This window comes from Notechis scutatus, chromosome 16 (assembly GCF_049901735.1).
Source record: "Notechis scutatus isolate UNSWTSFEM ecotype Mainland chromosome 16, rNotScu1.2, whole genome shotgun sequence".
NCBI classification, from domain to species: domain Eukaryota; kingdom Metazoa; phylum Chordata; class Lepidosauria; order Squamata; family Elapidae; genus Notechis; species Notechis scutatus.
Genome location: NC_142024.1, coordinates 8,263,098 through 8,287,500, shown reverse-complemented (window position 1 = coordinate 8,287,500; position 24,403 = coordinate 8,263,098). Strand labels below are relative to the sequence as shown.

Genomic DNA, 24,403 nt, shown 5'->3' with positions numbered 1-24,403 from the left:
CTATTGCAGAAGCTTCCAACTATTGCTATCTATCATGCTGCTATAGCTGGCTGGAGAATTCTGGGAGTTGAAGTCCGCCAGTCTTCAAAGTGGCCACGTTTGGCGAGTCCCTTGCTCTATTGCATGCGCACAAACACACATAAGGCAGGGAAGGGTCTCTTTTTTTACTGCACCCCTGAAGAGTTTAGATGCTCTCCCCCAGTTTGGAAATCAAAAGGCCAGAGCCCTTCGCTCGTCAGCTGTTAAACACATGGGGGCCATTTTAATTGAGCAATTCAATCGCTTTCCTTGTTTTTTTTCTAGCCCTTGACCGAAAGGAGGGCACCGATAGAAATTCAGAGCCACCCCAATCTCCATACACCAATAGTCCCCCCTGGGAAAAGGGGTCTTTGGCTGTCCGTGGGAAGGAAAAGACGATCGGGCACAATAACTTAAAAAAATCGGCCCCTGGAAGGAATGTCCGGCCGGCCTTTTTGCTGCTGCTGCTGGGGTGCCCTAATCCAGCGGTTCCCCAGCTGTTAATTTTCATTTCTGTCTTTTTTTTAGGGTTTGAATGGTGTTAGCCCAGGGGTGGCTAATGTTTTTGGGCTCCTGTGCCAAAAATTGTGCGTGCACCAGCACCCAGAATGCAATGCCAATACATGCCCCCACGCCCCCAGCGCATGCACGCGCAATCCCCCCCCCGCCATCCCCTTACTTGCACTGCGCCTCACGGCTGATTTTTTGGCTGGTTTGAGGCCTTTTTTTGGCCTCCCAGAGGCTTGGAAAAAAACCTCTGCAAGGCTTTTCAGGATGAATTATAGGCCCATTTCGTCACTTCCTGTAATACCGGAAGCTGTGAGGGTCGGCACGCACGCACCGTGAAGTAAGTTTGCCTGCGGCTTTACGTGCCAGCAGAAATGGCTCTGCGTGCGGCACTTCCTTGCCTTCCTCCCTTGAACCTTCCTTGCCACGGCCATTAAAGCAACTCACCGCAGTTCTTAAGTTGGTCGCGTGGTTGTTAAGTGAATCGGGCTTCTCCGTGGACTCGGCCCTTGTCAGGAGGTCGCAAAAAAGGGACACAGCACTGACCTCAGGGACAATGCGACAGTCATAAATGTGAATCAGTTGTCAAAGGGTGTGAATTTTGATCATGTGGCCATGGGTGGATGCCGCAGCGGTGTGAGTGTGAAAAAAAAATGGTCACAACTCACTGTTTTCCTCGCTGTTGTTAACTTTGGTCACTAAACAAGCTGTTGTAAGACGAGAGTAATAACAATACTGAGACTTTCAAGAAGAGACTGGACTGCCATTTGTCAGGAATGGTGTAGGGTCTCCTGCTTGGGTGAGGGGTTGGACTAGATGGCCTCCAACGTCCCTTCCAACTCTGATGATCTGTACGGACTCACCTTAGATCTCTTCGCCAGTTGCTATGGCTGTTAGTGGCCACAAGAGGGCAGACTAGGCTCCCTGGCCTTCCCCAGCCACCCTGCCCTTTTGGAGATATTAATTTGTAATTTTTATCTCTCGTATTATTATTGCATTTCTAAGTCCCTAGATCAGGGGTGTCCAACCTTGGCAACTTTAGCTGGCTGAGGAATTCTGGGAGTTGAAGTCCACAAGTCTTAAAGTTGCCAAGGTTGGACACCCCTGCCCTAGTGTTCATCCAAGCAGAGAGGTAAAATTAAGAATAAGCGACCCATGAAAGGCTGCCTTTGCGTGCTAGTTGTTTCCGGCTCTGGGGGGTGGGCGGTGCTCATCTCCGTCACAAAGCCGAAGAGCCAGCGCTGTGTCCGAAGACGTCTCCGTGGTCCTGTGGCCGGCAGGACTAAACACCTTTGAAAGTGCACGGAGCGCGCCGTTCCCTTCCCACCAAAGGTGGTCCCTATTTTTCTACTTGCATTTTTTTTTTTTTTTAACGTGCTTTCGAACTCAGTTGGCAGAAGCCGAGACCAGGAACGGGAGCTCACTCCATGACGTGGCGCTAGGGGTTCGAACCGCCGAACTGCCGACCTTTCTGATCGACGAGCTCGGCGTCTTAGCCCCTGAGTCCCTTTGCCAAACTTCACATAGCTAAAATATGTCCACAGGAGGGCAGGCTCAGCCGGCCTTTGCTGTCAGGTTTAAGTTTAATTTGTACTTTCCATATCCTCTTCCCTTTTATTTTTCTTTTTTTACATTTTATTAGGTCCCTTGGGGGCTGCTCAGAGTAGAGAGGGCCCCGCTGGTGGTAGCAGGAGTAACAATCACAACACAAAGTGGACATTTTTCCTGCAATTCAGTGCCCTGTGCAGCACGGGTGGAACTGACTTATTTTCTGCAGCCAAGGGAGCACGAGAGAGGACAGCAGGTGGGCCTCAAGAGGAACAAATATCTTTACTTTGAAATGTTCAATTAGTACGGAAGACTTGCCGAAAGGCAGCCAGGTAAAAGGGGAGAACCTTCAGGGAGACCCTGCTTTGCCCTATTTAAACCCCAATCGTCTTCCAGGTAAGTCAGTGGTGGGATTCAAACATTTTGACTAGCGGTTCTGGTGGGCGTGGCAGGGGAAGGATATACTGCAAAATCTCCCATTCCCTCCCCACCCCACTAACCTGCTTTCCAGCTCCGTTCTCCTGGGCAGGGCAACCAAAGGAAGACCCAGCCGATCAGCTGGGACTCGATGGGAGGCAGAGAAGAGAGATGGGGTTGGCTGGGCAGTGGTGCAATTCAAAAACTTTTACTCCTGGTTCTGTGGGCTTGGCTTGATGGGTGTGGCTTGGCAGGGGAAGGATGCTGCAAAAAACCCCTCCCCTCCCCACTAACCTGCTTTCCAGCTCTGTTCTCCTGTGCAGGGCAACCAAAGGAGACCCAGCCGATCAGCTGGCACTCAATGGGAGGCAGAGAAGAGATGGGGTTGGTAGGGCCACTCAGAGTTGGGATTTGCTGGTTCTCCAAACGACTCAAAATTTCCGCTAACCGGTTCTCCAGAACCGGTCAGAACCAGCTGAAGACCACCTCTGAGTTGCGGGGGGACACATTAAGGTCACAAGCTGGACTCCACCTTACTTGGGGTTCAGTAGTGGGCAGGTGTTAAATTTCCACCCACCAGGCTTAGCAATTCCTTACCTGCCCCGTAACAACAAGGACCACAACAGTGTGACCAGGCAGTTGGACCCCAATTCCTTCCACCCTGCAGTCAGATGTAGCTCAGGTAGGCTGGGGATAATAGGCTTGGCGTGGCTTGTGAAAGATGCAGACAGCTGGCTCCTTTCATGTTAGAAACAGCAGGTTTCCCCCAGCCAAAAATGGGATGTAATAAAATCGTTACTCAAGACTGGCGAGGGGAAATAATTGCACATTGTTGGGATTTCAGCTGTATTTTTAAAAAATGGAGACTGGGATTAAACGGCGCACAGGTGAAGCCATTGCTGATTATCCTAGTTTGCTTGGTCGCTAATCCCGGCTCAGGAAAAAAACTAGTAAAAACCTTTCTGTTTGGCGCTGCGTGCAAGGTGGAAAACGGGGCTCTGGTTTTGGGGAAACGGCAGAGGGGAAAGCTGGGGCAGCGAGTGTCCAATCGGTAGGTCAAGAGAGGGGATGGATGCAACTCCAGGAGGTAAAAATATATGCTTATTTTGTGCACACATACGTTTATTTGGCTGTGTTCTGCAACCATGTACAAACTGGGAGGGGGGGGGAGTGGATCACGCTAGAAGCCATCCAAGTTGCTGAACTGAGGAAAACGAAATCTTCGAAGATCTGAAGGAGGGAGAAAATGTATCCGGGTGAAAGGAAGGACATTTGTGATGACCCAAAGGGGCGTGGCACAAAGGCAACACAGTCAGATAATCAATAGGAGTCCCTTTATTATCTCCAACTTTGCCCCCAATGTCCAAATTAACCCTTGGCTGGAGAAAAACTCTCCCAGCCTTTGACTGTAGGAAATTCAGTCCAAAACAAGGTACACACAAACTGTAACTTAAAATCCAAACAAACCAAACTGAAGCAATTAGTTTGGCAGTGCAGGAGCAGGAATTTCAAACTTGAAAGCATGGCAAAACTCACACAGATAAGCCACGACAATACAAGATAAAGTCACGTTTGCTCCCAACAGCCTGCTGCACGCAGCTTGCCTTTTTTATACACTGTGTTTCCAGCTGCAGCTAATGAAGGGAATCAGGGCCCCTTCCTCCCCCGTAAGCCATGCAACCCACTGCTCTCTTTTCCGTTCCTCCTTCCCTAGGATGAAGAGGGGGTGGGCCTGGGTCTTCCTCTGAACTCCCTCTCCCTTGTTCTACCTCTTCCCTGCTCTGCCCAGCTGGACTTTGCCCTTCCCCAGTTTCCTCCACAACCAACGGAGCCACACTCCCACTCCCTGTCAGCTGTTCATCCTCCTCTAAGTCAGATTCCGGCAGGGCATGACACATTTGTGGGTCTGGAGGTGGACACTTGACCGGTGGAATTGTCTTTCTCCACCACCACCCCACCGCAGGTCAGAAACAACCGCTCAACCTGGAGCCAAGTGGGCCAAGCGGTCAGTCCGAGGGCGTGTTCAGATAGATGAGGTTCAACTTCGGCTCCGTCTGCTCGGCCTCAGAAAGGTGAAGGGAGTTGGCCCGCGTGGGTGGGAGGAAGCCGAGTGTCTGGCCACTGTGGTCGTTGTCGATGGAATCGGCTGAGTCCGTTTCCCCTGGCAGAGCCAGGGTGTTCCTGAGGGAGACCCCCGGCCGGGGGCCGCTGTTGGAATTCCTGAGAGAGAGCGAGACGCGGCTGGGCCTGCGTTCCCACGCACGGGGGCAGCAAGGCAAGTACTTGGCCATGGCTCTCTTGAAGTCCCGCATGAAGAGCGGGTAGATGATGGGGTTCATGGTGCTGTTGCAGTAGCCCAGCCAGGTCAGGAGGTCGAAAAAATCGGCCGAAATGCAGTTGCAGACCGCCTGGAGAAAGCGAGGAGGAGACGGCCATTTGAGGAGAAGCAAAAGAGAAGAAAGACGGAACAAGAGGGGCTGCCAAAGCTGGCTTGTTGCAAATACAGGTTGCCCTCGACTTATGACTTCAGCTGAGACCAAAATCTATGCTGCTAAGTGAGACAGTTATTAAGTGAGCTTTGCTCCGTTTTAGGACCTTCCTTGCCTCAGTTGTTAGCAATAGCAATGGCACTTACCATGTTTCCCCAGAAATAAGACCAGGTCTTATATTAATTTTTGCTGCAGAAGATGCCTTAGGGCTTATTTTCCAGTCTTACCTGGGTGGAAATACTGTACTAAAATGTCTGTCTGGCTGACGATCTTAACTGGGGCTTATTTTGGGGGTACGGCTTATATTATGAGCATCCAGAAAAATCATGCTAGGGGTTATTTTCCGGTTGGGTCTTATTTTGGGGAAAAACACAGTAGACTTATATACCGCTTCACAGTGCTTCACAGCCCTCTCTAAGCAGTTTATAGAGTCAGCTTCTTGCCCCCTATTATCTGGGTCCTCATTTTACACACCTTGGAAGGATGGAAGGCCGAGTCAACCTTGAGCCTGGTGAGATTCAAACTGCCAAATTGCAAGCAGTCAGCAGAAGCAGCCCTGCAGTACTGCACTCTAACCATCGCGGCTCTTATACGTGTTAAGTGCAGTTAGTAAAACCGTTGTTAAGTGAATCTGGCTTCCCCTTTGTCAGAAGGTCGCTAAAGGCGAACCCACAGCCCCGGGACACGCTGCCACTGTCATAAGTATGAGTCAGTTGCCAAGCATCTGAACTTTGATCATGTGACCACAAGGATGCCGCAACAGTTGTTAAGTGTGAAAAAAGGATGTCACTTTTTTGAGTGCGGTTGGAACTTTGGTCACTTACAACGAACTGTTGTAAGTCAAGGACCATTTGGAACAGATGAGGACAATCGCTTTCCCGAACTCCTTTTTCTAAAGTTGCATTGCTTCTAGGGTCCTCAAAAAATAAAAAATAAAACACCCTCATTTTTTTTTGTGTAGTTTTTGTGTAGTTGGTGCAAAAGACGGGGTGAGGGAAGAGCTTTATGAATAGAAATAATGTGACTTTTGGGATGTGAGTAAAAGGAATAAAAATATCCAGAGCCCCGTGAGAATTCAGACTCGAATCTCCAAGGTCACAAGAAGAGGCCAAGAAGTGGGAGTCCCAAAGGTGCTTTTTCAGGTTTTCACGTTTTTCAACTTTCTTGTTTTTTTTCTTTTCTTTGAAGAGGTTTCGCTTCTCATCCAAGAAATCCATTTCTGGAAATCCATTCCAGAGAGGGGGAAAAATGCAGACTACAGGAACTCAGGTGACCCTGAGGACACACAGGTAAACCTCCAAGTGGCCTCAAGGAGGCCAATGACCAGCTGTCTGCAAGGAGTATAAATCCTTCCATTCCCCACTATTCTGTCAGAGTTGAAGAAGCTTCTGGGATGAGAAGCGAAACGTCTTCAAAAGAAAAAAAAAAACAAGGACGTTCAGTTGCCTCTTGGGGGGGAAAAGCACCTTCGGGACAACTGTGACCTGGACAACGGAGAATCTCTACAGACAAGAAGTGGGAGATAATGGAAGCTGAGAGGACCCTCAATTTCCCTTCTGCCACACCCCCACAGGTTCCCTATCCTCCCTCTGTCCCCTTGCAACCTTCCCTCATGGGTAGAATTTACCTCCAAGAGTGCTTACCTGGGCCATGTTGCAGACGAAGAAAGGCAGCCAAGCCACAAAGAACATGCCCAGAAGGATGCCAAGGGTCAGGCTGGCCTTGAGCGCCCGTCGGCTGTGCTTGTTGGCAAACTTCCGCTGGTTACTTGCCCCGCTTCCTTGGCCCTGATCTCGGGAAACCTGCGAAGAGCCCCAAAAGCGGAAAGAAGTCAAGACATGTTGGGAAAAGGGGTGCGCCCAGACGCCCTACAGTGGGATTCTGCGAAGGGGCTGGGGGATGCCAGGGAGATGCCCAGCTATTGAAACCTGGGAGGGGGAAGCAAGGATGCAACCCTTTTAAAGCAGCTGGAAAGGAAACCCCCCTCCCCAGTAGAAAAGGCCCAGTCCTGGGGGTGTCATTCTGGCTGCGGGTTGTGGGCTTTCCTTGCAAACTCAGGTGGTGGGTTTCTGGCTGGAGGGGACACTGAGCCAGGACCAACCTGGCTTCGGAGCTTAGCACATGGACAGCCAGGATTTTGTGGGGCAGGGGGTTCCTTGCAAAGAAGACCCCCATTTAGATAGATATGAGAGAGAGAGAGAGAGAGAGAGAGAGAGAGAGAGAGAGAGAAGAGAAGACGTGAGAGTAGATAGATGATAAATGATAGAGACAATAGATAAAAGATAAATTGATATACATATGTGAGAGATGATACAGATGATAAATGATAGAGGTGATGATAACAGCAGGTACATAGATGATATAGAATAGATTATAAATGATAAAAGACATGATAGATAAGACATGTAGATTAGACAGATAGATGTAAGCTAAATCAGGGGTCCCCAACCACCGGTCCGCGGACCGGCACCGTCCGTGGAACAAATCCTGCCGGGCCGCTGGTTTGCTGGGCGCCGCCATCTTTTTGATGAAAAAATGCTTCCAGTGAGCTTTTCCGGTAGAAAGCTCACCGGGCACTTTTTCATCAAAACAAGATGGCGGCACCCAGCTGATGCCGGTACCGGGCAGCGCATAAAAGGTTGGGGACCACTGAGCTAAATGATAGATAAAGACATGATAGATAAAAGACAGATGTAGATTAGATGGATAGATGATAGGTAGGAAGGAAAGAAAGTGAAGGGATCAAGCAAGCAGGTAGCTTGGCTGGCCTCTTCAAATAATCTAACCAAAAAACCTGATTCTCTCTCCTTCCCTCCTCCACCTCCATACATAATCTATACCTACCTACGTATCTATCCATCTATCAATCATCTGTCTGTGTATCTATACCTACCTACCTGTCTGATCTATTTATCCATCCATCCATCCATCATCTGTGTATGTATGGCTACCTACCTATCTACCCATCTGATCTATCCATGCATCATCTGTGTATCTACCTACCTACCTACCCATCTGATCTATCCATCCATCCATCCATCCATCTGTGAATCTATAGCTATCTACCTACCTACCTACCCATCTGATCTATCCATCCATCCATCCATCCATCATCTGTGTTTCTATGGCTACCTACCTACCCACCTGATCCATCCATCCATCCGTCATCTGTGTATCTATAGCTACCCAACTACCTACCTGATCCATCCATCCATCATCTGTGTATCTATGGCTACCTACCTACCTACCTACCCATCTGATCTATCTATCCACCCATCCATCCATCATCTGTGTATCTATGGCTACCTACCTACCTACCCATCTGATCTATCTATCCACCCATCCATCCATCATCTGTGTATCTATGGCTACCTACCTACCTACCTACCTACCTACCCACCTGATCCATCCATCCATCATCTGTGTATCTATAGCTACCTACCTACCCACCTGATCCATCCATCCATCATCTGTGAATCTATAGCTATCTACCTACCTACCTACCCATCTGATCTATCTATCCATCCATCCATCATCTGTGTATCTATGGCTACCTACCTACCTACCTACCTGACCTGATCCATCCATCCATCATCTGTGTATCTATAGCTACCTACCTACCCACCTGATCCATCCATCCATCATCTGTGTATCTATAGCTACCTACCTACCTACCTACCCACCTGATCCATCCATCCATCCATCCATCATCTGTGTATCTATAGCTACCTACCTACCTACCCACCTGATCCATCCATCCATCCATCATCTGTGAATCTATAGCTATCTACCTACCTACCTACCCACCTGATCCATCCATCCATCCATCATCTGTGTATCTATGGCTACCTACCTACCTACCTACCCACCTGATCCATCCATCCATCCATCATCTGTGTATCTATGGCTACCTACCTACCTACCTACCCACCTGATCCATCCATCCACCATCCCTCTCTCTTTCTCTCGCTCCCTATCTACCTATGTAGAAGTATGACCTCACGCCCCCCGGGGGCGCGGTTCTGCCTCCTTTCGTCCAGCCGAGCCAATCCCGTGGCCTCTGGGCGACCTTTGAACTCCGGGCGCGCGCCCTGCCCCTCAGGGCCTCACCTGGCGCGCTTCAGCCCGGGCGCCCTCCGGCCGGGGAAGAGCCTCGGAGGAGGAGGGGAGGGGAGGAGGGGGGGGCGGGGGCGGGGCGGGGCGGGGGCAGCGCAGGCCGAGCAGCTTCGGGGCCCCCAAGAGCAGGAAGCCCGTGGAGGGCGGGCGGGTGAGGGCCGCCTCTCCCGGGACGGCGTTCCCACGGGCGGCTTGGCTACCTGCGCGCCCGCCGGGTCGGAGCTCTGCCCGAGTTTGGGGAGGGGGTCCTGGGGGAGGCCTCGCCCAGCCCTCGGGGCTGAAGCCGGGGCAGGTTTTGCGTTGTTTTTCCTTCCCCGGGGTGGGTGGGGGCTTCCCAGCTTCTTTTGCCCCCGCGGGGAGCCGCTCCCAGTTGCTGCCATCGACGCGGCTTAAGGGGAAGAAGGAAGTCATGTCCATTTTGGGTTTTTTTCCCCCTCGGCTTTTGGTGAATTTGGGGGGGGTGTTGCCTCTTTTGCCCCCACCCCCCACTCCACCCCTTCTGCCACCCATTTTTACCTGGCTCCATGAAACAGTTCAAATTTGGCTTCTGTTTTTTTGTTAGAGCTCCTGGTTTCCAAGGCGAGGAAGCTGGGAAGCATCTCCAGTTTTTATTTCAACCCCCCCCTTCCCCCCCCCCACCCCAAATGAGGGACTTCCCTCCCTTTTTAAAAAAAAAAAAAATTGCCTGGGGTGGGAGAGGGGGAGTTGAGTCCTCTACTCTGCCAATAGGTTTTTTTTTTTTCCCCTTCTGCTTGAATTTCTTTATTTTCTTCTTAATGTTGGTAAAATAATGCCAAGCCTTGAAGCGGTTCTGCCAACACATTTTCAGTCCAACCAACATTTCACACACACACACACACACCTAGCAAATTAAATTGGGATCTTCTTTGAACCTTACTGTTAGTGAAATAAACTTGGCTTTATTGAAGATAGCTCACCCCCAAATAATTCTGATTTTTCACATAGCTTTTTATGGTTTCTAAATCTGCCCCCCACCCCCGGGAAATATTAGAATTTATTAGCCTTTTATAATATACACACACACACACACATAACACACACACACACACACACAATATGTAACACACACATACACATAACACAATACACATATATATATATATAATATTATATATATATATAATATTTCGTAGATTTTCACTGGTACAGGTATGCAAGACCTGTATGTATATATATATATAGAAAGAGAGAGAGAGAGAGAGAGAGAGAGAGAGTTTATATATATATAAACATATATATGTGTTGGACAGAAGCCTGATGATGGCAGATGAGATTCTGCTGAAACATCGCTACAACTTTAAAAGCACAACTATAATGACGTGGGAAAGTACCCGAACAAAGCTGAATACCATACATATAAATACCCACAAAAACTTAAGAAAACACACACACACACACACACACACATATATATATATATACACATATATATTTGCATGCTTTTAACTTTCTTTTTATGGTTTTATATGCTGCCTAGGGTCGCATTGTGTGAGATAAATAAAATCTTTCCTGAGATTGCTAGGATTTTTCCAAGTTTGTGTGTTAAAAATAAACAAGCAGCAGCTTGCTTGTAATTTATCATACTTCTATTTATTGCCCTCCAAAAAAGAAATAACTTAGACAATTGCCTCATTAACCCTACTGATAACTTGGAAAATTGAGGTCATTTTCTCTGTTTGTCTCAAAAAAAAAAGGGGTGGATGGGTGGGATTCTAAGCCAAAAACCAGCAACTTCATTTATTTGCATTAACTAAGGAAGGGAAGTAAGTTTTCTAAAAACCCTGCCTTAGCATTTAAACTTAGCAATTACAATTATGTTCCTTTTTCTCCTTCTGCGGGCTATGGAGTCAATTAGAGGCAATTATTGCCAAGTTAAATTGCTTGGTGCTTATGATTCTTTACTACCTTCTCACAATTAGAAGTGATGAAACTGTGGGTCTAATTCTAAAAAAATTATAATTTCTAAAATTCTAAGAAAGGGAGGCATTGCTCCTGACATGCATTTGAATCAGGAATTGCAAGAACTGAACTTAAATGTTGGAGGATTTGAACTATTTCCACCTTTAGTTGCATTTGCATAAAATGTTGCTTAACTTATTATTAGTTAAAGAGCAATAGGCTACCATATTAATGGTTGTGCTATTCCTTTTTTAACAGCTCTTCTAATAGATGTTGCCCTATGGTCATCTTGTGATAATTATTTGCAAATTGACAAGAGTTTGCAGTTAAATATACCTAAAATAATTCCAGTCCTTTTCTAGTTGTCTCTCTCTACATCTTGGTTTATATAATGGCACTGAACCATAGTTTAATCCTTGTTCAATAAGCCCTAGTTAGCTAAACCCACATGTGCTATAAACTGTGTTTTATAAACCACCATGTTGAATTCCAAATGCTAAACCAACAACATTAAGGTTTCATGGAGTAAGACAATTTAACCATCAAATCTAGGTTCATTAGAGCTTATTTTTGTATAAACAATGAAGGAATTATAGTCCAAATCTTCTGAGTTAAGTAGGCAGGTTTTTAATTTATTTCTTTAAGCACTGGATAATGGTTGAGAAGTTCCTATTTATTTTTTAGATGATGTACATCTTGGGGAAAAACATGTTTATGTGGCCTAAAGATTCAGACACCAAACCTGGGGGGAAAAAAAAGAATTTAAAGCTATTGAAAAACATATGAAGCTGCTGGAAAATTTGTCATTGGAAGAGAACATCAAAAGAAACTGCAGAGAAATGGTAAGTTATAATTTATTACCTTGGAAGTATTTACACCTTTTTATTTTAGATGCTCTCAAAAACAATACGTTAGACTACATGATTTGTGTGTGTGTGTGTGTGTGTGTGTATACACACACATATATATACGTACATATATATATATATATATATATATATATATATATATATATATATATATATATATATATATATATATATATATATATATAAAAGTGAAATACCACTCACGCATCATCACAAATCTCCAGAACCGTAAAGCCTACAAACTTGAAATTTGGCACGTATGTTCCTCTTGGCCTCTAGGTGCTCACTAAGAAAGGATTTTTCGAAATGACCATCAGAGCTTTAGTATTTCCTATATTATTATTATTAACACGCTCTGATGCTAAGGAGTTCTACTCCCCCCTCCCCACCTGAAAAGAAATCTGTTCCAAATGCAAAACACAAGCAGAGGAGTTTCAGTTCCAGTTTCACACCACCAAGCAGCTTTAGTACAGAACAGTTGAGCTAAGCCACGCCCAGGCTCCTTGCTGTCTCCTCCTTGCTCACACAGCAAATACTGTTTCAGTTTCCAAACAGCCCTCAACTCTCACACTGGCAGGACGCTAGCCAGATGAATACCGATGGATGCTGGTAGGCAGAGGCAGAATTTTTTTTTTTCTGCTTATTTTCCTCCCCCAAAATTAAGCCCGACCACATAGTTTCGTAGCCAAGCACGGATATCCAGCTAGTAATTGATAAGGGAGATTTTTGGCAAGTCGGATTCCTTTTCCGGATTTGTGCTGCTGCAGTCTTGGTGTCTTTTCCTTCCTAACAAGCTGCTTGGTGACTAAAACGATATTAGCTAATTAAGTTTCATTTGCTTCCCATGCCAAGAGAAAAAATAAGATGATGTTTTTCATCCAAGCCGGCTCGGGTGGCTCACTCCTTCCAAGGCAAAAATCCTGCTGGCACATTTTAATTTCCCACCAGCTTAAGTGCCTATTGAACTCTGCAAAAGAGGTTTAATTAGATTTTATTTTATTTTTCTCAGAGGGGGGGGGAAGGTGAACTTGTAAAAGACTCTGTTGAGCTGCCCTCCCCAACAAGGGTGCCCAAAGGTAAAAGACCGCTGGCCTGGCACCCTTCTAAGCGTGGTCTCTGGAGTTGTTTCTTTCCTTCTGCCAGGGTTAGGAGAAGGGGTAGAAGGCTGACCACCAACCCTAAGGCATTTCCTGGGGGGTGGGGTCAGTGCGAGGGGGGGGGTCTGTGGTGATGCCTGGAGTGGAGGATGGGGCCTGTAGCCAAGCGTGCTTGGAAAGCGCCAAGAAGGGGCTAAAATTCAACTTCCCTTCGTGTAAGTTGGATTCTTGGGAATGGCAGAATCCTTGAGACACGACAAGCCAGTCCTGAGTTCAATTTTGGTATCTTCTGTAGCTGGGTGCAGCTGTGGACATGAGTTTGAGAATGGTGGACAAGATGACCTACAAGGCCCCTTCCAACTCTGTTAATCTAATCTAATCTAATCTAATCTAATCTAATCTAATCTAATCTAAATCTAATCTAATCTAACCTAATCTGCCCCTTCTGGACTGGGCCAGCCCCATTGTCTGCGGAACTCCATTTCATCCAGTGAGAAAGGAAGGGAAAATAATGGCGTGTGGGGAATCTGATAGGCTAATTTTAGAAATGAAAAAGAAGGGGGATTCAGAATATTAACGATACTTGGAACAAGTTTTATCTGTGGCTGCAAAAAAAAAGAAGGGAAGGTCGGAACAAAAACAGCTAGGAGGATTGGAAGCAAAATGTAAATATTGTACCAGTAATAGAAATGTTAATGGGTTTGACTACATCTTTGGTATGTATGGCAAAGTAATGCCAAAAACGGCTGCGCTGTTTTGTATTTATAGTTGTAAACAATTAAAAAAATATAAATATAAAATATGCAGTATAAAATATGCAGTATAAAAATATGCAGTATATATATACACACACACACACACACACACATATACATACACACATATACATACACATATACACACATACACATACATATACATATACATATACATATACATATACATATACATATACATATACATATACATATACATATACATACATACATACATACATATATGTGTGTGTGTGTGTGTATGTGTATGTGTATGTATGTATGTATGTAGTGGCTCCAATTCCTGAGCCTGTGCTGTTAGAGGAAGAGGACTTGGAAGATGAGGAGGAGGAACTGGGAATGCCTTCCTCCCCAGGACCTTCCTCTCTGGCAGTGCCTTCCTCCCTGATGATGCCTCAGGTTCCATCAGACAACCGAGAGGAACAGCCTGAGATTAATCAGGAGGAAGGCATATCGGAGCAGCCCGACAGGGAGTCAAGAGGAAGAATGTTGGCTTGATCCTAAGCAGCGTCGTAGGGAGAAACGTGAGCAGCAACGTAGGAGGCTTGGGAGGGTCAGAGAATGAGCTGAGTCATTGAGCCACACCCCACAGGGGATAAAAGTGGGTGTGTTTTCTCCTGAAACTTTGTACGGGACAAAGTTTAACCTTATTTCAGATTTTCTTCATGAATGACTATTTTTGTGGACTGCCTTGTGATTTTCTGTGAGTAAAACTTTATCAGTTCGGACTTGACAGGCAGGACATGTGGGAATGCCAAGAATATTATCAGTTCCAAAGAATTAACTCTGTGAAGTCCGAGCCAGCTTGCCTGCCTGTGTTGGTGTGAGTTTGTACTCTTTCATATTTTGGGAAAGAGGAAAGGTGAGACAGAACATTTTTGTCCCGTACCTGACTTAAACCATCTTTTACCTAAGATGGACCACCAGCAGCAGTTTCAACAACAGCTGCAAGATGAAAATCAAACTCTACAACAGCAAGTGGCTCAATTAACAGCCCAACTTGCTTTGCTGCAGGCTCATGCAGATCCGAGTCTGCAGTGTGTGGACCACTTTTGCCACACCTGTGCTGGCCAGGACATCACCGCCTCTGCTGTCTCCATACCTCCTGAACTGACGGACTTCACGGATGTGTTCAGTGAGAAGGAGGCAGACCGGTTACCCCCGCATCGGCCCTATGATTTCCCAGTGGACCTTCTGCCCAATGTACCACTGCCAAAGCGACGTTTGTACTCCATGTCTGAGCCCGAGCTGGCCGCACTACGGGACTTTTTGGACAAAAGCTTGGCCCGAGGGTTCATCCAGCCTTTGTCGTCCCCTCTCTCAGCCCCAGTCCTCTTTGTCAAGAAGAAGATGGGAGACTTACGTTTATGCTGTGATTACCATCGACTAAACGCCATCATGGTGCGGAATAGCTACCCCTTGCTGCTCATTCCGGAGTTGTTGAAGAGGTTGCGGGAGGCCACTATCTTCACCAAGCTCAATCTTCGAGGGGCCTACAACCTGGTGCGGATGTGAGAGGGGGCATTTGGCACCCGATACGGCCATTTTGAGTACACTGTGATGCCGTTTGGGTTGACCAACGCCCCCGCAGTCTTCCAGCACTTGATGAATGACGTGTTTCGGGATATGTTAGATCGGTTCGTGGTGGTGTACCTGGATGATATTGTGATCTATTCTGGGTCCAGGGACAGCCACCTTCAACACATTCATCTGGTCTTGCAACGCCTTCGGGAGTACCAACTTTATGCGAAGCTGGAGAAATGTCTCTTCTTCCAGACTTCCATAGAGTTCCTTGGGCACATCATCTCTCCCGAAGGCATCACCATGGACCCGCGCAAGGTGGAGGCCTTATGTAGTTGGGAATCCCCTCGTGGCGTGAAGGACGTTCAACGCCTATTGGAGTTCGCTAATTATTACCGGACCTTCATCCCGGGTTTTGCCAAGCTGACAGGTCCAATAACCCAGCTCCTTCAAAAGAGGACTTCCAGTGCCCCCCCCACCCGCAGCAACAGGCTTTTGCGGCCCTCAAGAATGCCTTCATCGCAGAACCCGTCCTGAGGCACCCTGATCTGCATCATCCTTTTGTGGTGGAGACGGATGCGTCCAACGTGGCTATTGGGGCGGTGCTGTTGCGAGCCCCGGTGGATAGCGCGACTCTTTTTCGCTGTGCTTATTATTCCCGGAGACTCACTCCTTCCAAACGCAACTACACCACCTGGGAAAAAGAGTTACTGGCCATCAAGGCTGCGTTTGAGGCTTGGCGAGGGGCCCGACACAAGGTGGAGGTCCGGATGGACCATCGGAATTTAGAACACTTGTCAACGGCGAGAAAGTTGAACCAGCGGCAGATCCGGTGGTCGTTGTTTTTTGCCCGGTTCAACTTTTCTGTGACCTATATCCCCAGTGGTCACAATCGGAGGGCAGATGCCCTGTCCCGCAAACCCGAGTACCTTTGCCCTGAGGATCCCCTTCCTCCGCGGATGGTGCTGCCAGCAGAATCCTTGGCCGCAGTCCAGGAACTGGTGGACTTGCGGACTCAGGTGCGAGAGGCGCAGCGCCTAGACGTTTGGTCGCAGCAGAGGATGGGGGAGATTGGACCCAAATCCCTATGGACTTTGGAGGAGGGTTTACTCAAGCATCGGGGCCGGTTGTACGTACCCACGGGGCCGCTTCGAGCCCTTATTATGACTCAGTGTCACGACAACCCTGCAGCCGGCCATTTTGGGTTTTTTAAGACCCTCCATCTTGTAATGCGGACTTTTTGGTGGCCTCGAGTACGGCATGATGTCCACGCCTATGTCACGTCCTGTGTACCGTGCAGGCACAGTCTCCTCCAACCTCTGCCGACTCCAGAAAGACCACGGGGAGCGATTTCCATGGACTTCTTGACTCATTTACTGCCGTCCTCTGGTTTTACAACTGTGCTGGTGGTGGTCGACATGTTGACAAAAATGGCCCATTTCATTCCGTGTCGTAAATTGCCAATGGCCCGTACAACTGCCTGTTTATTCTTGCAGCATGTTTTTTGTCTCCATGGTCTGCCAGACAGGGTAGTTTCTGATCGCGGTGTACAATTTACAGCCCAATTTTGGAAAAGCCTGATGACCGCGTTACAGGTGCAGGTGTGCTTGTCGTCGGCGCACCATCCAGAGACTGATGGTGGGACGGAGAAGGTCATTGACATTCTCAAGCAATACTTGCGTTGTTTTGTAAACCAACGGCAGAACAACTGGGCTGATTATCTCCCTCTGGTGGAGTTTGCATTCAACAACTCCCAGCACACCTCCACCCAAATGACACCATTTTATGCTAATGTGGGGTACCATCCGCAGTTCTTCCCTTTGACACTATTAGATTCCCCTCTTACCGAGACCCGGGAATTCCTTTCGGAACTTCACTCAGTTCAGCAGTTAGTTCGGCAGCAACTGATACAGGCCAAGGAAGATTACAAGTGGTGCGCAGATCGCTCTCGACAGGCAACGCCTCCGCTGGCTGTAGGAGACCGTGTGTGGTTATCCACAAAACATCTTCAGGTCGACTGCCCGATAAAGAAGCTGGACCATCGGTTCATCGGCCTATTTCCCATTGAGGCGGTCATCAACCCCGTAGCCTATTGACTGACTCTACCGCACTCCATGCGAATTCATCCAGTCTTCCACCGTTCCCTTTTGGTCCCTGACGCCCCTTCGTGTTATCTCCGATGTCCCACAGCTGTTGATCCACCACCTGTGCCCTGGGAAGATGGTGCAGTAGAAGGCAAGGTGGCCAGCATTAGGGATTCCCGCTGGCTGAAAGGGTGGTCCCAGTATTTGATCGAGAGGCAGGGGGGTGGGCCGGAGGCCCTCTCCTGGGTGGATGCTTCCACAATCCATGCCCCGGACCTTATACGGATGTTCCATGACCATTTCCCCTTGCGACCACATCCTGACCGTCAGACTTGGGGGAAGGGCCCTGCGGTGGGGGATAGTGTTGTGGCCCCGATTCCCGAGCCTATGCTGTCAGAGGAAGAAGACCTGGAAGATGAGGAGGAGGAACTGGGAATGCCTTCCTCCCCAGGACCTTCCTCCCTGATAATGCCTCAGGTTCCATCAGACAACCGAGAGGAACAGCCTGAGATTAATCAAGAGGAAGGCATATCAGAGCAGCCCCTGACAGGGAGTAAAGAGGAAGAGTGTTGGCTCGATCCTAAGCAGCGTCGTAGGGAGAAACATGAGCAGCAACGTAGGTGGCATGGGACGGTCAGAGAGTGAGCTGAGTCATTGAGCCACACCCCACAGGGGAGAAAAGTGGGTGTGTTTTCTCCTGAAACTTTGTACAGGACAAAGTTTAACCTTACTTCAGATTTTCTTCATGAATGACTATTTTTGTGGACTGCCTTGTGATTTTCTGTGAGTAAAACTTTATCAGTTCGGACTTGACAGGCAGGACATGTGGGAATGCCAAGAATATTATCAGTTCCAAAGAATTAATTCTTTGGAAAAGAGTAAGAATTAAGAATTCTTACAAAGAATTAAGAAGAACAAAGAATTAAGTCCGAGCCAGCTTGCCTGCCTGTGTTGGTGTGAGTTTGTACTCTTTCATATTTTGGGAAAGAGGAAAGGCGAGACAGAACATATATATATATATATAAACAAAAAAAAGAAAGAAACCGTTAAGAGTATTTATAAGAAGGGTTAAATTACTAACCGTAGCTGCATTGCCCATGCAAATAAAACTAACTACAGAAGAAGGGGGGAATTTTTTTTGCAGGTAACGGACACTTTTCCTTGGCGGGTTTTCCATCCTAGACGCTTCTCTTGCACCGTCTCCACACCCCCTATGACAGGCGGGTAGACTGGCCTGGAAGGAGAGGCTCTGCACCCAACGAGGACCCAAATTCAGCCAAATTGTGTAGCTTTAATTCCTTGGCTGCATCGGGAAAGCAATTAAGAGTCACTCTGTGCTTCCACCCCAGCTGAGCAGTTGCTCCCCGCCTACTCACACATGGTACAAGGTGGTGGGTGGATTACTGGGGAGGGGGGGGGAGAGGAAAACAGGGCTGGCACTGATATTTGCCCTCCCTTTCTTCCAAGGAACAGTTCCATCTCCACCTCTGCTCCTGTTATTTTGAGAACTGCAGATATTTTGCAGAGGGCGAGAGAGTGAAAGAGGGCCAGATAAGAGGTCGTCCTTCCAGTCAGCCCCTTCCCCAAACTCTGGAATTAGAAGCCTTTTAAATGTGGATTTCCAGCTGCAAAGATCTGGGGCCAGGTCCGAGCCCTTCTGATAGCCGAGGAGGAGGGGAAAAAATGCAGGAACTAAGCAGGTGTTTTGTTGTTTCCTCAAAGCTTTAGCAGCTCTGTGATTATCAGTTGAAATGGAACTTCTCTGGACAGGGGAAGGCTACCTTAAAGGCCAGCATTTTGGAAATTTCAATTCCATCTTGGGAGGCGTGAGCCTGATAGCATGGTCCTGGCGGCTGAGCTTGTCGTCTTCGGATAAGAAAAAATATAAGTCCAGAAAGAGTTTAGAAACTGGATTTTATTCCAGATATCAATGGACAAGTGTCACTCAATCTCCGATCTACTGAGCCTGAGGCCAAATTTCCCACATCACAGTGCTGCCCTCTGGTGGCCACCCAGAGATTTGCGCTTCTATTTTAAAGAAAGGATATAAAACTGCTTTTTGCATTTCCAAGAATGAGAATGCAATGAAGTTATAGCCGACATCTTGTCTGCAGGCTGGGAGTTTTCCCAGAGGAAGCATCTGATTTTTAGAAACTAGGGTCCATGGCTTGCCTTCTCCCTAATCTTTCCCATCAAACTTGGTGGTGCTGTTGGCCAGCTTCTTCCAGAACAGATGCAAACCTCTTTCTTGCTTTAGCACACCTAAGATGCTTAATTTTTGCAGGGGGCCACAGCTGGCAGCCTCCACACCCAGGTTGGGAAGACGCTGATCGCTCTGTGTCTTTAGCATCAGAGGGTGGGCTGGGCCTGTCTTTAGATGGAGGCTTTTAAATCAGATTAAGTTGGATGGGACCTTGGAGGTCATCTAGTCCAAACGCCGCTAAACTGTTCAAGCAGGAGACTCTACACCATTCCTGACAGATGACAATCCAATCTCTTCTTGAAAGCCTCCAGTGGTGAAGCTCCCACAACTTCCAAAGGCAATTTCTGTTCCATGGGTTGGTTGCTCTCAACTGTCAGAAAATTCCTCCTTATTTCCAGGTTGTTCAGATTCCATCCATTATTCCTTGTCTGGCCTTCAGGGACCTTGGAAAATGGCTTGACTCGTTCCTTTTTGTGGCAGCCCCTCAAATATTGGAATATTGCTATAATTACTCCCTTGGTCCTTCTTCTTCCCTAGACAAGCCAGGCCCAGTTCCTGCAACCGTTCTTCATGTGTTTTAGCCTCCAGTCCCCTAATCCTCCTGGTTGCTCTTCTCTGCACTCGTTCCAGAGTCTCGACACGAAGCAGAGACTGCTACAGGGAGCCTCCCACTCTCTGATGCGTTGCATTGCATTAATAGAAGGGGAAAGTCACCCCCAGAACATGGACTCACACAGAATCCAGCAGCTTTCTACAGATGCAGTAGAAAGTGGATGCCCAAACTGTTGAACTTGGGAAGAAAACAACCGTTTTCCAAATTAATACAACCCCCCCCCACCTTAAGAAAAGTTTTCATTTGCAACCTTTGTTAAAGTTGCACGAACATTTCATTTTTAATTTCCCTCCTTTTTTTTGTCCAATGCACGAGAAATTGCTTTTGGATGTCTATTTTTCTTAAAACGAGGAGAAAACCTTGATTAAATGCTCATTTAGTCGGACTTGGGTGTCTTGGTTACAATGTGCCCCTTGAGCAGCTTGCTCTGCTAAAAATCCAAAATACACCATTAGAGAAATTTGAAAGCTCGCTGAAAACAGGGCAGAGAAACACACCCACACACACACCCCTTGGGGAGAAAAACCTTTTTGGAGGCTGAGGGACAGACACAGGCCCGGAGTTCACCTAATTTTCAGATGGATGCAGTGCTAAACGGTATCCATGTCAAGCAAGTGAAGGAAGATTTGGGACATATTGCTATCTCTCTGAGCATGCGCAGAGTTAAATCATCCCCCTGGAGCAGTGGTCGCCAACCAGAGGGCCGGGGACCACTGGTGGTCCGTGAGAAAATTTTGGTGGTCCGCAGAGAAATGTCACCCCCAAAGCAATTAATCCAGGCTGCGCGGGAACACAAGGCTTGCGTTGCTTGCGTTGCGAACAACAGGAGGTAGTGAGAGGAGGGGGAAAAGGGCGGGGGACGGGACTTGCCCCACACACCTCGCCTGGCCACTGGGCTGCTTCTCTCCGCTTCTTTCTTCTTCTGCGTTTGGCTGCACGCAAGTAAAGCAGCAAAAGTCTTTCTTTCTCTCCCCCAAACTCCGCCAGAAATGAGTCTTTGGGACCCTGCAAGGCCTCCTGCTCCAAGAGTCTGCGCCAGCAGAGACTCATTTCTGGCAAAGTTTGGGGGAGAGAAAGAAAGACTTCTGCTGCTTCTGCTGCTTTCCTTGCATGAAGCCAAAAGTCTCTCTCTCTCTCTCCTCCCCCCCAAGAACGGAGCTGGAGACGGTATCCTGCAATCCCAAATAAAGAACAATCGATCAGTAGGAAAACGGGGCGGGGAATTTTCCTGCAGACATTTTTGGGGGATTTTCTCTGGTCTGAGGGATTTAAAATGATGAGTTTGGTGGTCCCTGAGGTCCAAAAGGTGGGCGACCCCTGCTCTGGAGCCATCACAGGGCGTGTTAATTCCCCAGGACAATGGTCATCACGACAGCATCTCATTTCCCCTCCCGGGAATCAACGCCGTTCTAGAACCGCTGTTGGGTTTACCTGCGGAGTTTGTTCGCTGAGGGGCTTGTTGTTGGTGAGAGACGCCACTTGGAGGGCCTGTTTCCGCGCAGCCAGCAGAATCCGACAGTAGGTGAACAAGATGGCCACCGAGGGGAGGAAGAAGGTCAGGCCGGAGGCAATGAGGGCGTAAGGCAAGCTGACCAGCAGGCGGCACTGCTCCCCTTCCGGCTGCAGGGTGGCGTTGAGCGGACGGCGGTCGAACTCCAATTTGTGCCAGCCCATCTTGATGGGCAGGAATGACACCAAGGCAGCCATTGTCCAGGTGGCCAGAATGAGCCAGAAGGCCCGGCCGGAGGTCATCCTCAGCTTGTACTTGAGTGGGGAGATGATGAGCAGGTAGCGGTCCAGGCTGATGACGCACAGGTTGAGGATGGAGGCGCTGGTGCACATGACGTCGAAGGAGAACCAGACGGAGCAGAAGGCGCCGTCCAGCACCCAGCGCCCGTAGAGCTGGTTCAGCATGGCCGGCGGCATGACCACCAGGCCCACCATCAGGTCGGAGAGGAAGAGGGAGACCAGGAAGAAGTTGGACGTGTTGCGCAGGAAGCGCTGGCTGAAGATGAGGAGGATGAGGGCGACGTTGCCCACCATGGTCAGGAGGATGACGAAGCAGAGGAACGCGGCTGTCCAGGCGCTGCCACGCAGCCCGGGCTCCTGCCCGATCAGGCTGGCATTGAGGCTGCGCAGCTGACCATCCATGGGGGGGAGTGGCGCCCTTGGCATAGGGAAGACTGGACGGCAGGCTAAGTGGTCGCTCTCTCTCTCTCTTTCTCTCTCTCTTTCACACTCTCTCTTTTTCTTTCTCTCTTTTTTTCTCCTACTCCTTTTCTCTTTTTCTTTCTCTTTTTCTCTCTTTCTCCTTTTCTCTCTTCTCTCTCTCTTTTTCTCTCTTTCTTTCTCTCTTTCACACTCTCTTTTTTCTCTCTCGCTCTTTCTCACTCTTTTTCTTTCTCTCACTCTTTCTCTCTCTCTCTCCCCGTCTTTCTCTCCCCCTCTCACTCTCTCTCTCTCATTCTCTCTCTCTTTCTCTCTCTTCCTCTCTTTTCTCTTTCTCTTGCTTTTTCTTTCTCTTGCTTTTCTCTCTCTCCCCCTTTCTCTCTTTCTCTCTCTCTCTCCCCCCTCTTTCTCTCCCCCCTCTCACTCACTCTCTCTTTCTCTCTCTCTTTCTGTCTTTTTCTCTTTCTCTCGCTTTTTCTTTCTCTCGCTCTTTTCTCTCTCTCCCCTCTTTCTCTCTCTCTCTCCCCCTCTCACCCACTCTCTCTCATTCTCTCTCTCTTTCTCTCTTTTTCTCTTTCTCTCGCTTTTTCTTTCTCTCGCTCTTTTCTCTCTCTCCCCCTCTTTCTCTCTTTCTCTCTCTCTCTCTCCCCCTCTTTCTCTCCCCCTCACTCACTCTCTCTCATTCTCTCTCTTTCTCTGTCTTTCTCTCTTTTTCTCTTTCTCTTTTCTTTTTCTCTTTCTCTCTCTCTCACACACTCTCTTTCTCTCGCTTTTTCTTTCTCTCGCTCTTTTTCTTTCTCTCTTTCTGTCTCTTTCAATCCCTTTTTTCTGCCTCTTTCTCTCTCCCCCCCCCCGCTCTTTCTCTTACTCTCGCTCTTCCTTCCTAGGAATCTGGGGATGCCCCTCCCCGCCACTCTTCAGTCGTTGGAGTATCCCTGCCGGCTGCCCTGACCCCCTCCTGGCCGGCTGGCAGCCCCTTCGCCATCCCCTCCCTACCTGTAGAGCGTCAGGTCCTCTTGAAGGGGATTTAAAGAAACGAGGAGAAAGCAAAGCAGCCTCTGTGAGCCTCCTCTGCCTGCCCTGCCTGCCTTGCCAGGCTGGCCACGGTTGGCGTCGCCGGCGCCTCTCCCCTCTCCGTTCTGGAGGGGCACCGAGAGCTCCCTGGAGACGCAGAGCGGGGATCTTTCTCGGTTGGCGGTGGGGAGCCAAGCAGCTGGCGTGTGCTGGAGAAGGAAGGAGAGTCAATCTGGACCTTTCAGCTGACTGCTGCTCCTTCTCTCTCTCTTGGGAACAGTTTGGGAGGGCGAAAACGCTGCGGGTGGGTGGGTGGGTGGGTGGAGGGTGGGAATGCTTTGGAGGAGTCAAATTGGGGTCGTTCAGGAATGCCAGCTGGGGAGCGGTGGCAAAGGAATCGGGAGAGCAGGGAGCGCGCCAGGCAAACCACGGGAATAAATATTAAAAAGTAAGGAATAGGGGTGGCTGGGTCAGGCTTTTATTAGATTCTTGGGGTGCTAACATCTCCTAGGCCACCTCAGGTGGACGGTTGTACGTTTTCTAAAGGATAGAAGAATTCAGGGGTGACATGATCACAGTCTTCCAATATATCTCGGGGGCTGCCCCAAAGAAGAGGAGGGTCAACTTATTCTCCTAAGCACCTGAAGGCAGGACAAGAAACGACGGATGGAAACTAATCAAGGAGAGAAGCAACCTGGAATTTAGGAGAAACTTCCTAAGAGTGAGGACAATTCACCAGTGGAATGGCTGGCCACCAGAAGTTGTGGTTGCTCCATCACTGGACGTCTCTAAGAAGAGACTGGACAGTCACTTGTCTGAAATGGTAGTCTCCAGCTTCAGCAGGGGGCTGGACTAGAAGACCTCCAAGGTTCCTTCCAGCTTCTATTCTGTTCTATTCTATTCTATTCTATTCTATTCTATTCTATTCTATTCTATTCTATTCTATATTCTATATTCTATATTCTATATTCTGTTCTATTCTATATTCTATTCTATTCCTATTCTTTCATTACTCTATTCCATTCTATACTGTATTCTATTC

General features: G+C 48.2%; 2 protein-coding genes, 1 long non-coding RNA gene and 1 pseudogene across 3 annotated transcripts in view; 3 read left to right on the top strand and 1 right to left on the bottom strand.

Annotated features, from left to right (window-relative positions):
- The window catches only part of TMCO4 (transmembrane and coiled-coil domains 4), a 34,391-nt gene extending 33,111 nt beyond the window's left edge, over window positions 1-1,280 (top strand). Inside the window, exon 14 of the mRNA XM_087944798.1 lies at window positions 1-1,280. This exon is cut by the window's left edge and continues 1,900 nt beyond it. The gene's annotated coding sequence lies outside the window, so the exon portion shown is untranslated.
- Window positions 1,281-2,034: 754 nt separating this feature from the next.
- Window positions 2,035-24,403, top strand: part of LOC148129420 (uncharacterized) — a 37,759-nt gene continuing 15,390 nt past the window's right edge. The window contains exons 1-2 of the long non-coding RNA XR_015745524.1: window positions 2,035-2,329; window positions 11,700-11,857. This is a non-coding gene — a long non-coding RNA (uncharacterized LOC148129420). The remainder of the gene's footprint in view (window positions 2,330-11,699; window positions 11,858-24,403) is intronic.
- HTR6 (5-hydroxytryptamine receptor 6) lies at window positions 4,273-22,527 on the bottom strand. The gene is made up of 3 exons (XM_087944806.1): window positions 21,610-22,527; window positions 6,623-6,781; window positions 4,273-4,898 (listed from the first exon to the last, which is right to left on the bottom strand). Exons 1-3 carry the CDS (start codon window positions 22,351-22,353, stop codon window positions 4,497-4,499), a joined length of 1,305 nt encoding a protein of 434 aa, XP_087800932.1. The 5' UTR covers window positions 22,354-22,527; the 3' UTR covers window positions 4,273-4,496.
- On the top strand, window positions 15,350-16,542 carry LOC148129421 (uncharacterized; annotated as a pseudogene).

Excerpts from the sequence above, each read along its gene's own strand:
- HTR6 (XM_087944806.1), bottom strand. The coding sequence starts at position 22,353 with ATGCCAAGGGCGCCACTCCCCCCCATGGATGGTCAGCTGCGCAGCCTC. Across the intron at positions 6,782-21,609 it reads TCAGCGAACAAACTCCGCAG|GTTTCCCGAGATCAGGGCCA; the intron begins GTAAACCCAACA and ends GGCTCTTCGCAG. Across the intron at positions 4,899-6,622 it reads TCGTCTGCAACATGGCCCAG|GCGGTCTGCAACTGCATTTC; the intron begins GTAAGCACTCTT and ends CGCTTTCTCCAG.